At 41.6% G+C, this 12,946-nt stretch overlaps 1 protein-coding gene across 2 annotated transcripts in view; it reads left to right on the top strand.

Moving 5' to 3' along the window:
- LOC132827020 (interleukin-31 receptor subunit alpha-like) overlaps window positions 1–12,946 on the top strand; it is a 94,924-nt gene that overhangs the window by 56,481 nt on the left and 25,497 nt on the right. For both annotated transcript variants that reach the window (XM_060843403.1, XM_060843393.1), the window contains exons 6-7: window positions 5,549–5,669; window positions 7,224–7,309. In XM_060843403.1, the coding sequence (XP_060699386.1) occupies window positions 5,549–5,669; window positions 7,224–7,309 (207 nt within the window). The remainder of the gene's footprint in view (window positions 1–5,548; window positions 5,670–7,223; window positions 7,310–12,946) is intronic.

Genomic DNA, 12,946 nt, shown 5'->3' with positions numbered 1-12,946 from the left:
CTGTTACCTAGGTAGCAGCTGTAGTCCAAAGTAATTCATTGCAATATGAAATGTTTCATCTTTTTCAGAGAGTTGTGAAGGCACCATCTAAATATAAATATTTCTCTTTTCTTCTTTTAATCCCAACACTTTCTTTGCTGGGGATCTAGAGTGCGAAAAGAAAAAGAGCAAATGCTCATCTTTCAATAGACCAACTGCATTGTAAATTATGAGAGTGCAAGTTCTTAAGATTCCACACAAGACATAAAATTTTTGCTTATGTGAATTCTTTGGATAGAACCTATTGCAGCATAAAATAATACCTGTTTCATGTTCAGGGTAGCCATTAATATGGCATCATCATCATGCTCTAAAATACATTGGGAAAGTAGGAACCATTTACATTGAGTGTGTCTCATCAGACCAGTCTTGGATACCTGGCCCTGGTGACATATCCACTTTCAAGCCTGCTAAAACCGCAAATATCACCTCCTTGTCAGTGCTCACTTGTTCAAGTATACCACAGTCCCACTCCCTTTCTAGATTTATGTTGTCCTTCTCTGTTGTGAATACAAATGCAAAGTACACATTTAACCCTCAGCTATATCTTCTGACTTCATAGCCAATTTGGTCCTTAATGGGCCCTACTCTTTCCATGATTATTCTCTTGCCCTAATGCCACCTTTATTTTACCCATCAATGGTTTTTAATGTTCCCTCTTCACCCTTCTAATCTTTTTGTTAAGCAACTTCCTGCACTTCTTATTCTCCTCCAGGGCATCTACTGTTTTGAGACTTTGGTATCTACCATAAACTTCCTCTTTTTTTTTCTAATCCAGTTTTGTACCTCCTTTGACATTTGTGGTTCTCTATATTAGTTGGTCCCACCCTTCACCCTTATGGGGACATGTTGGCTGTGCACTCTAACTGTTCTGGATTTTCCTGCAAGTAGCTGCTCCCAGTTTGTGACAATGCGGCCCTTTTAATAAGGTTATGTTGTCCTTGGTTTTGTTTTCAAGAGGGGTCGTAAAGGCAGATGTGTCAGGAAATGGCTACTTCAAACAATGGCAAGTGTGTGGTCAGTGTGACCAGTCCAAGTTCAGGTTATTTTCTAGTTTGGTTTAGTTTTAGCAAGGAGTCCAAAACTGCTGGGGACCTAGAGAAGCAGCTCCAGTGAAAAGAGTTCCATGTTTCAACAGATGTTTCTTGCCTGAACTTTCTGAAACCTCTCCAGCCTGTAAGACCCTGTGTTGAATTTACCTTTTTGCCAAGGTATGTGTTTGTGGGATGTTGTAGGGATTGGAAGCACTCCTTTGTTAAGTTGCAATAGAGTTAGTTGGGTTACCAAATAAGTTGTTATTTGAAATTCTGTGTTATTTTGTTCATGTTTCATCCATATTGCTTAAATAAATGCTGTTTTGTTTAAACCTGAGTGGTTTGACCAGCCGTATCACTCCTGGAATATCCACTGTACATCTGCCTAAAAAAAAGCAACAAGTTAGGGTCTGGACTACCTTCTTAAAAAGTTTTGAGGGGGTCTGGCCTGGTCCACAACACAGTCCACTTTGGCCAGATCCTATCTTATAATCTTACAATTGGTGTACCTCTAGTTCAGAACCTTTATTTCCAGTCTTTGCTTTGTCCTTATCCAGCATTACTTTAAATATGATGGATCATTAAAATGTTCTCCCCATTGACACGTTGGCCACTTGCCAGCTCAAATCGCTAAAATTATGTCTCGCCCCAACCTGTCTTATAGGACTTTCTATGCGCTGTCTTCAAATATTCTCCTGGTTCTGCCCTCTCTAAGTCTTTTCCACTTCGTCTATCCTAGATAATACTGGGGAGCTTGAAATGCCCTATTATTATTACCCTTATTATTTTTACATTTCTTCGAAATTTGCCCCTACATCAGTCTTTCTATCTCTCTCTATTTGGGAGTGTATTGTCCATCCCCAGCAAAGCAATTGCCCCATTTTGTTTTTAAGTTCTACCCATATGGCCTCATCTGAGAAACCTCCAAAGGTAACATCTCTCCAATGTCAGTAATTGATTCCTTGACCAATATTGAAGAGCACTTCCACTTTTACATCACCCTACCATCTCTGATACAAATTCTATACCCAGAATATTGCCACTCCTGTCCCTCCCTCAATAATGTCTCCTATACAGCAATGATATCATATCCCCATGTGTTAATCCACACCGTCCCCTTATTTACCTTGTCTTAACTTGATTACATTCGCACTGCCTCTAGGCAGACTTTGAATATCGCATCCAACCAAACCATTACTCCATATCCCATCTCCCCTGTTAAATTAGTCTAAACACAAACAAACCACACGAGCAAAACCTCGTGTGAGGATGTTGATCCCATTCAGGTTCGGGTGCAATCTTTTGGACTTGTGCAGGTCCCATTTTCCCCAAGAATGAACCCAGTTATATAGGAATCTAAAGCCCTCATTCCTGTTCCCATGTTTCAGCCACACATTTATCTGTTCCTATACTCACTAACATGTGGCATCAGAACTAATCTAGAGATTACAACCTTTGAGGTCTTAATTCTTAATCTGATAACTAGCTCCCTAAATTCTTGCTGCAGAACCTGATCCCTTTATACCTGTGCAGTTGGCCTGAAAGTGACAGCTCTATGACTCTGACTGCTCACCCTCCACTGTCAGAAAACCCTGCAGCCGTTTACTGATATCCTTTACCCTGGCTCCAGGGAAACAGTGCATCATCCTGGAGTCACACCTGTTGCTGCTGAAGCAGCGAAGTGTCTGCCTCACTATTCAATCTCCTATTACTATTGTTCTCCCTCTCCTTCTGTTCCCACTTGTGTAACTGGGCTCTTACTACATTGCTCAAAGGAGCAATCATTATCAGAATCTCCTATTATTGTTATCCGAGGGATTACCATTTACCAGAAACTGAACTGGACTAAGCCATATAAATATTGTGGCTTCAAAAGCAGGTCAGGACTAGGAATCCTGCAGTGAGTAACTTATCTCCTTCCCAAAGCCTGTCCACCACAAGGCACAAGCCAGGACTGTGATGGAATACACTGTACTTGCCTGGATGAGGGCAGCTGCAGCAGCATTGAAAAGGTTTCACACCATCCAGGACAAAGCAGCCTGTTTGATTAGCAGCACATCTATAAATGTCCACTGCCTCTCCTAGTTAGGCTCAGTTGCAGCAATCTGTACCATCTTCGCTGCAGGAATTCACCAAAGATCCTTAGATTGCACCCTCCAAACCCAAGATTCCCAAGCACCGACCCCCCCCCCCCACTGCTCTCCACCCCGCCCCCACCATCTCAAAGAGTAGGGGAGGCACGTGCATGGAAACACCACCATCTGTAAGTTCCCTCCAAACCAATCACCATCCTGACTTGGAAATAAAGATTCACTCAGCTAAAATCCTGAAATTTTCTTCCTTGTGCCTTTGTGAATCAACCTGCACATGGATTGCAACTACTCAACATGTTCATCACCACCTTCTCAAGGGGATCAGGAATGAACAAGAAATGTTAGCAATGTCAACTTCCCATGAGTAACTTAAAGAGAACTGATGATGTGGATTATATATTCTAACCACCTACAACAAGGTCGTAGCGTGGACAGACCATAATTGTGCAGGCAATAGTTTAGAATTTGACTAATTTGCTAAATTCATGAATCGTTTTGTTTATTACTGCTTTCCTTTTACATACCCCATTGCTAAAAGGACTTTCTGCTGCTATAATCATAGTTGTTATGTTTATATTCTCACATTTCTCTCTAAATGCATCATTTACAAATAACTCCCATTATCAGTGAGAAATGTCATTAGCGGTCCAAATGGAGTCTCTATTAACTTTTCCATTATTTTATCCAGAATTATTTTCTTACCTTTACTCTATGATTGTCAACTGACAAAATTGGTTGCCAACTCTACAATATGTAAAATTCAAGTCTTTTTTATCCTGTACCTTTAAATCAAAAGGCACTATTTCATTGAACTTTTCCACGAAAGGCAGACTTACTAAAGGCTATGAGAGTGTCTGTTGTTGATTTTAGGGGCTCAGGATTGTAGTTTCCTAAAATAAGCAGCCAACGATTTGTAAAATTTTCTGATAGTTTATTGAGGAGCAGCACTTTAAACATGATACTTGATTTAATTGGGGAAAGTGTACAATCATGACAGTTCAGGGTGGGACACTGATATCAGAGGACAAACAGGATGTTGGCACAGACTGTAATAGTTGTATTTATGTTGTGGGGTTAATATCCTGCTCTCTAGCCAAGGTTTAGGAAACTCTTCCCTGGGTCTTCCTCCTCCTCTCTGGTCCATCTTCCACCTGGAAAAGACAGCTCTCTGAGGACCACATGAGGAGAACTGCCAAATGAGGGCTGCCCAATGAGAAATCCCCCCAAAGACTCCTCAATGAGAAATCCCCTCTGCCCCAAGCACTTATCATTATATCACATATCTATGGCATCAACGTGGATTTCACCAGCTTCCTCATTTCCCCTTCTCCCACCTCACCCCAGCTCCAGCCCTCCAGCTCAGCACTGCCCTCATGACCTGTCCTATCTGCCTATCTTCCTTTCCACCTATCCACTCCACTCTCCTCTCTGACCTATCACTTTCATCCTCACCCCCATTCACCCATTGTACTGTTTGCTGCCTTCCCCCACCCTCCTCTCTGACCTATCACCTCCATCCCCACCCCCATTCATCTATTGTACTCTATGCTACTTTCTCCCCACCCTCACCTCCCTCTCATTTACCTTTCCACTCTGCAGGCACTCTGCCTCTATTCCGATGAAGGGCTTTTGCCCGAAACGTCGATTTTCCTGCTTCTTGGATGCTGCCTGAACTGCTGTGCTTTTCCAGCACCACTCTAATCTAGACTCACATTTCTAGGGGCAGCCTGTCGAAAGTTGCAATAATTTGTATGACTTTTAATTACGTTAATAATTTGTATGACTTTTTATGCATATTCATGTCTACCTCTAACAAATCCAAAGAACACCTTCCCTCTTCCAAAGGTCAATGTAGCACTCACATAAGGCAAATGACCTCTCTTGTGGGCAGCATAGTCATAGAGGTATAGCGATGTATAGCATGGAAACAGGCCCTTCGGTCCAACTCGTCCATGCCGACCAGATAACCCAACCCAATCTCGTCCCACCTGCCAGCACCCGGCCCATATCCCTCCAAACCCACATCTTTAAAAGGTTGAGATCCTGCCCCTCACTGGTCTAAACTGGGCTGGGTTTCACTCACCTGGGTCACCAAAATCAGACATGACTGGAGGGAGCTGTTGTTTTATATGGATTTCTGCCTCCTCAAAACGCATAAATGCAAACGTGATCCACCCCTATTAGAATGGGATTTCTCATTTTCAGCCACCTCTGCAATTCCCTGCATGTGGAGAGGCTGTCTATCATTGCAAACACCCTTGTCTATGTCTGGCAATGAGTAATCACTCAAATTGGAATCATATAAAAACCTGTTAAAAAGATGCTATACTCATAGATTTTGCAGAAAGAATGTAAATATTAATTATATCTATGTTTCAAAAGGTTCATTTCCAACCTTCTGGAACTCTACAAGGATTGGAACGACTGGCTGCTTACGAATTTCGGATGCGCTGCAAAATTAAACTTTGGAGTTCTTGGACTAAAATATACCATGTCCCTCCTGGTAAGTACTGTGCTATATTAACTAAAGCAAAACATACAACTCCCATTCAAGGCTATGGATGAGGTTTAGTTGAAATTTTGGAAACTGCGATTGATAGGAGTTTGTTAGGTAAGAGTGTCAGAGGTATAGTGAAAATGCACATAAATGGACTGTAAAATAGGTTGAAGTGTTCACTATTTATTCTGGCAGCATAAACATTAAGACCGTAGACCGTGTTATTACAGAGAACAAGTATGATAAGATATATTCACAGAGCAACAAAAACATGACATCTCAAGCACAAACTTTGCTATCGTCATGCTCATTGCAGCAGCTATTCAAGACATAGCTGATACATTCATAGCAAGAATTTTATGTAGCATGGTGTTAAACTGTTTCATCAAAATTTCCTTTCAAGGTACACACGTGCTTCATCATAAATACATGCAAACTCACAAAACAGAACAACAATTAGCGCATGGCAAGATCAAGTTGCCAGATCAAGATCTGAGCAGTTGCCATTCTATGTTCCCACTATTTATTGTGCCTCCCCGGAGCAAATAAACTTTGCATCCATTGATTTTAATTTGGGCTCCACAGCTGGTACTGAAATCTTTCTGCTGAGAGAGATTAGTATAGACAGGCTAACTGTAAGCAGAAACACAGAAATGTTACATGGCTGAAGGAGACCATTTGGTCCATCATACCTGCACTAACTTGTTAAAGGAGCATCATTACCCAATGCCAATTCCCTTTCTCCCCATAACCTTGCACATTACTTTTATCCAAACAATCATCCAATGTACACTTGAATGCCTCATTTGAACCTGCCTCCACCACACTTCTCAAAATCAGAAAAAGCCCTTCAGCCCATCGAGCCTAAGTGAACCAAAAAACAACTTTAAATCTATACCAGTCCAACTTTCTAGCACTTGGTCCATAGCTTGAATATTGAGGCATTTCAAGTGCTCATCAAGTATTTTCTCTTAAAAATTGTGTGGTTTCCCACACACATTACCCTCCCAGCCAGTGCATCCCATATTCCCACTACTTTCTGGATGAATAAGTAATTCCTCAAATCTCCTCTAAACTGTCTACCTGTCATCTGAAAATTACGCCCCCTTGTTTTTATCCCTCCATCTGAGGGGAACAGCTCCTTTCTATCCAAGCTATCCATTACTCTCATCATCTTACGCTACTACAGAAGTGGGCCACCAAAATTCCAAAATTACAAAAACAGAAGCTAGAAATGTATATAGTCAAAAATTATTTTATAATTCATGACAATATCAGTCAAAAGGTAAAACAAATACACCTTTACATGATTGAGAAGTTTAATAATTAATATTCCTATTGATTATTGTTGTTAGAAACCTGAGAGAAATTGTCATTGGCAGCAGTTCACGACAGAATCACCATCTGTGTCAAATGACATTGGGAAGATGCCCAAACAAAACCTTTTCCTTACAAACAGAAGCCAGACTGAAAATTTCCTTGAGGAACACAGAAACCTCAAAATAAGTTACCTGTACAGAAAGTGGTTGAAAAACAGCTATTGTTTCTGCTTTATTCCAGAGCTAATAGATAAGCCACAGGTTTATATGCCTGTAACTGAACTAATGCAGGAACCTGGGAAACGCCGCTTTACAATACGGTGGGAGGTATGTACATTACCTTGAACGCCTCTGAACAAGCACTGACTCATTTGTTGTATAACATTATCATGTCCTTATTCTTTTTAGGTGTAGGTGATTGTAGTAATCCTAACTGTTAATGAGCTAAAATTTGAGTAATAATGGGAAATAAATTAATAGTGTATTCCAGAAAACTTTAATTAACAGACATGAAAAGAGAGTGTTACAATCCTCATAGAGACCAATATGCCAGAGGTTTTCATCTTGGAGTAACATTTAAGACAGAGATGAGAAGGTATTTCTTCTCTCAGATGATAATGAATCTGTGGAATTCTTTAGTGCAAAAGGCTGTCATAGAGTCATAGAGGTGTACAGCATCGAAACAGACCCTTCATTCCAACCTGTCCATGCCGACCAGATATCCCAACCCAATCTAGTCCCATCTGCCAGCACGCAGCCAATATCCCTCCAAACCCTTCCTATTCATATACCCATCCAAATGCCTCTTAAATGTTGCAATTGTACCATCCTCCACCACTTCCTCTGCAACTCATTCCATACACGTACCACTCTCTGTGTGAAAAGGGGGCCCCTTAGGTCTCTTTTATATCTTTCCCCTCTCACCTAAACCTATGCCCTCTAGTTCTGAACTCCCCAAACCCAGGGAAAAGACTTTGCCTATTTACCCTATCCATGCCCCTAATCATTTTGTAAACCTCTACAAGGTCACCCTCAGCATCTGACGCTACATAGAAAACAGCCCCAGCCTGTTCAGCCTCTCCCTATAGCTCAAATCCTCCAAGCCTGGCAGCATCCTTGTAAATCGTTTCTGAACTCTTTCAAGTTTCACAACATCTTTCCGATAGGAAGGAGACCAGAATTGCACGCAACATTCCAACAGTGGCCTAACCAATGTCCTGTACAGCGGCAACATGACCTCCCAACTCCTGTACTCAATACTCTGACCAATAAAAAAAAGCACACCAAACACCTTCTTCACTATCTGTGACTCCACTTTCAAGGAGCTATGAACCTGCACTCCAAAATCTCTTTGTTCAGCAACACTCCCTAGGACCTTACCATTAAGAGTATAAGTCCTGCTAAGATTTGCTTTCCCAAAATGCAGCACTTCGCATTTATCTGAATTAAATTCCATCTGCCACTTCTCAGCCCATTGGCCCATCTGGTCAAGATACCTGTTGCAATCTGAGGTAACCCACTTCGCTGTCCACTACACCTCCAATTTTGGTGTTGTCTGCAAACTTACTAATTGTACCTCTTATGCTGTCCATTACACTTCCAATTATGGTATAATCTACAAACTTATTAATTATACCTCCTATGTTCATATTCAAATCATTTATGTAAATGACAATAAGTAGAGGACCCCACACTGATCCTTGTGGCACTCCACTTGTCACAGGCCTCCAGTCTGAAAAACAACCCTCCACCACAACCCTCTGTCTCCTACCTGTGAGCCAGTTCTGTATCCAAATGGCTAGTTCTCCCTGTATTCCAGGAGATCTCACGTTGCTAAACAGTCTCCCATGGGGAACCTTGTCGAATGCCTTACTGAAGTCCATATAGACCGCTACCGCTCTGCCCTCATCATTGCCCTTTGTTACTTCTTCAAAAAACTCAATCAAGTTTGTGAGACATGATTTCCCACGCACAAAGCCATGTTGACTATCCCTAATCAGTCCTTGTCAAGGTTAGGCATTAAGTATATTTAAGGCTGTGATAGACAGATTTTAAATCAGTTAGGGCTGATTGGCCTGTTCCTGTTCTTACTTTCCAATTACCTTAAACACTGCTCCAAGTATTGAAATATACTACAGTTACATTTAATAAACATGTATTTTGTGCTCAGTATTTCGCTGTACACATTACTACATTTGCAATGATTGAAGTTAATAACTTATACACGAATAGGAATATATTTTTAAAACTGAGGTAACTTTTAAAGGAAATTAGTACACACTGTATTTGTTGCCTCTGAATATTAGGCATTGAGCCTTGGATATAGACTTTGTTTAAAGGTCTGTAGGCAAATCTGTATTGCCACAATAAGAGATTTCTGTTAGAGTCATAGAGACATACATCAAGGAAACAAGCCCTTTGGCCCACCATGTCCATGCCAATCAACAAACGCTGGTTTACACTAATCCTATTTCCCTTCACTTGGTCCATAGCCTACTTTGCCCTGGTGTTTTAAGAAATTATCTAGATGGTTCCTAAATGTTGCAAAAGTTATCAGCCTCCACCACCCTCTCAGGCAGCACATTATTATATCTACCATCCTCTGGGTGAAAAATCTTTCCTCAAATTTCTAAACCATCTGCTCCTCACCTTAAATGTTTGTCCTCTCGTTGTAGATAATCTGCCATGGGAAAGAGATTCTCACAATCTCCTCTGCCTGTGCCTCTATAATTTTGTATACCCTATACAGATCCGCCCTCAGTCTCTTCTGGGTCCAAGGAAAACAAACCCGGTCTATCCAAGCTCTCCTCATAACTGAGACATTTCATTCCAGGCAACATCATTGTGAATCGTCTGCACTTTCTCCAGCGTAATCATGTCCTTCTGAAAGTGTGGCAAAAAGAACTATAAACAGTATTCCATCTGTGGGCTAACCAATGTCTTTTAAAATTGTAACATGACTTCCTTGCTCTCATACTTCATGTCCTGGCTCATGAAGGCATGTATTCTTCACCACCCTGCCTACTTGAGCTGGCACTTTCAAGGATCTATAAACTTGTACACCAAAGTCCATTTGTTCCTCAACACTACCATTACTGTGTATTAACTACCCTTATAAGACCTCCCTCCCAACATGCATCACCTCGCACTTACTGAGATTAAATTCCATCAGCCATTATTCTGACCAATTTACCAGCTGATCTACAGCAGAGTATAGCCTGAGACCAGCCCCCTCACAATCAATAAAATCAACAATTTTTTTGTGTCATTTGCAAACTTACTAATTATACCTCCTTAGAGTTATAGAGTCATAGAGATGTACAGCATGGAAACAGACCCTGTGGTCCAACCCATCCATGCCGACCAGATATCCCAACCCAATCTAGTCCCACCTGCCAGCACCCGGCCCATATCCCTCCAAACCCGTCCTGTTCATATACCCATCCAAATGCCTCTTAAATGTTGCAATTGTACCAGCCTCTACCACATCCTCTGGCAGCTCATTCCATATACGTACCACCCACTGCGTGAAAAGGTGGCCCCTTAGGTCTCTTTTATAACTTTCCCCTCTCACCTTAAACCTATGCCCTCTAGTTCCCAAAACCCAGGGAAAAGACTTTGTCCTATCCATGCCCCTCATAATTTTGTAAACCTCTATAGGTCACCCCCTCAGCCTCCGACGCTCCAGGGAAAATAGCCTCAGCCTGTTCAGCCTCTCCCTATAGCTCAAATCCTCCAAACCTGGCAACATCCTTGTAAATCTTTTCTGAACCCTTTCAAGTTTCACAACATCTTTCCGATAGGAAGGAGACAAGAATTGCACGCAATATTCCAACAGTGGCCTAACCAATGCCCTGTACAGCCACAACATGACCTCCCAACTCCTGTATTCAATACTCTGACCAATAAAGGAAAGCATACCAAATGCCTTCTTCACTATCCTATCTACCTGCGACTTCACTTTCAAGGAGCTATGAACCTGCACTCCAAGGTCTCTTTGTTCAGCAACACTCTCTAGGACCTTACCATGAAATGAATAAGTCCTTCTAAGATTTGCTTTCCCAAAATGCAGCACCTCGCATTTATCTGAATTAAACTCCATCTTCCACTTTTCAGCCCATTGGCCCATCTGGTCCAGATCCTATTGTGATCTGAGGTAACCCTCTTCACTGTCCACTACACCTCCAATTTTGGTGTCATCTGCAAACTTACTAACTTTACCTCTTATGCTCACATCCAAATCATTTATGTAAATGACAAAAAGTAGAGGGACCAGCACCGATCCTTATGGCACTCCACTGGTCACAGGCCTCCAGTCTGAGAAACAACCCTCCACCACCACCCTCTGTCTTTTACCTTTGAGCCAGTTCTATATCCAAATGGTTAGTTCTTCATGTATTTCATGAGATCTAACCTTGCTAATCAATCTCCCATGGGGAACCTTGTCAAACGTCTTACTGAAGTCCATATAGATCACATCTACTGCTCTTCCCTCATCAATCTTCATTGTTATTTCTTCAAAAAACTCAATCTAGTTTGTGAGACATGATTTCCCACGCACAAAGTCATGTTGACTATCCCTAATCAGTCCTTGCCTTTCCAAATACATGTACATCCTGTCCCTCAGGATTCCCTCCAACAACTTGCCCACCACCGAGGTCAGGCTCACCGGTCTATACTTCCCTGGCTTGTCTTTATTGCCCTTCTTAAACAGTGGCACCATGTTTACCAACCTCCAGTCTTCCTGCACCTCATCTGTGACTATCGATGATAAAAATATCTCAGCAAGAGGCCCAGCCATCACTTCTCTAGCTTCCCACAGAGTTCTCGGGTACACCTAATCAGGTGCTGGGGATTTATCCACCTTTAATTGTTTCATGACATCCAGCACTTCCTCCTCTGTAATCTAGACATTTTGCAAGATGTCACCATCTATTTCCCTACACTCTATATCTTCCATATCCTTTTCCACAGTAAATACTGATGCAAAATATTCATTTAGTATCTCCCTCATTTTCTGTGGCTCCACACAAAGGCCGCCTTGCTGATCTTTGAGGGGCCCTATTCTCTCCCTAGTTACCCTTTTGTCCTTAATATATTTGTAAAAACCCTTTGGATTCTCCTTAATTCTAGTTGCCAAAGCTACCTCACGTCCCCTTGTTGCCCTCCTGATTTCCCTCTTAAGTATACTCCTATTTTCTTTATACTCTTCTAAGGATTCACTCGATCTATCCTGTCTGTACCTGACATATGCTTCCTTCTTTTTCTTAACCAAACCCTCAACTTCTTCAGTCATCCAGCATTCCCCATACCTACCATCCTTCCCTTTCACCCTGACAGGAATATACTTTCTCTAGATTCTTGTTATCGCATTTCTGAAGGCTTCCCATTTTCCAGCCGTCCATTTACCTGCGAACATCTGCCTCCAATCAGCTTTTGAAAGTTCTTGCCTAATACTGTCAAAATTGGCCTTTCTCCAATTTAGAACTTCAACTTTTAGATCTGGTTTCATTCACATCCAAGTCATTAATGTACATAGTAACATGATTTCCCAGCACTGAACCTTGTGGTAGACTGCTGGTCACAGACTTCCATTTATAAATGCAACCCTCCACCATCACCCTTTGCCTCCTATTTACAAGCTAATTTTCGATCAAGTTTGTCAACTTGCCTTGGATCCCACAGGCTCTTATCTTTTAGACCAGCCTTCTATGTGGGAACTTGTCAAAGGCATTACTGAAGTCCATGTAAGCTACGTCAACTGCACGACTTGCATCAATATATTTAGTCACCTTCTCAAAAAACTCAATTCAATTAGTCAGACAGGATCTCCCTCTCATAAATTCATGCTGATGATTCCTAATTAATCCCTGCCCTTTCAAGTATTGATTAATCCTTTCCTTTTGAACTTTTTCCAATAATTTCCCTACCATTGACGTCAGACTAATTGTAATTACCGGGTCT

This window comes from Hemiscyllium ocellatum, chromosome 2 (assembly GCF_020745735.1).
Source record: "Hemiscyllium ocellatum isolate sHemOce1 chromosome 2, sHemOce1.pat.X.cur, whole genome shotgun sequence".
NCBI classification, from domain to species: domain Eukaryota; kingdom Metazoa; phylum Chordata; class Chondrichthyes; order Orectolobiformes; family Hemiscylliidae; genus Hemiscyllium; species Hemiscyllium ocellatum.
Note: the sequence above shows the minus strand (reverse complement) of the source record. Positions and strands in the feature narration are given on the sequence as shown.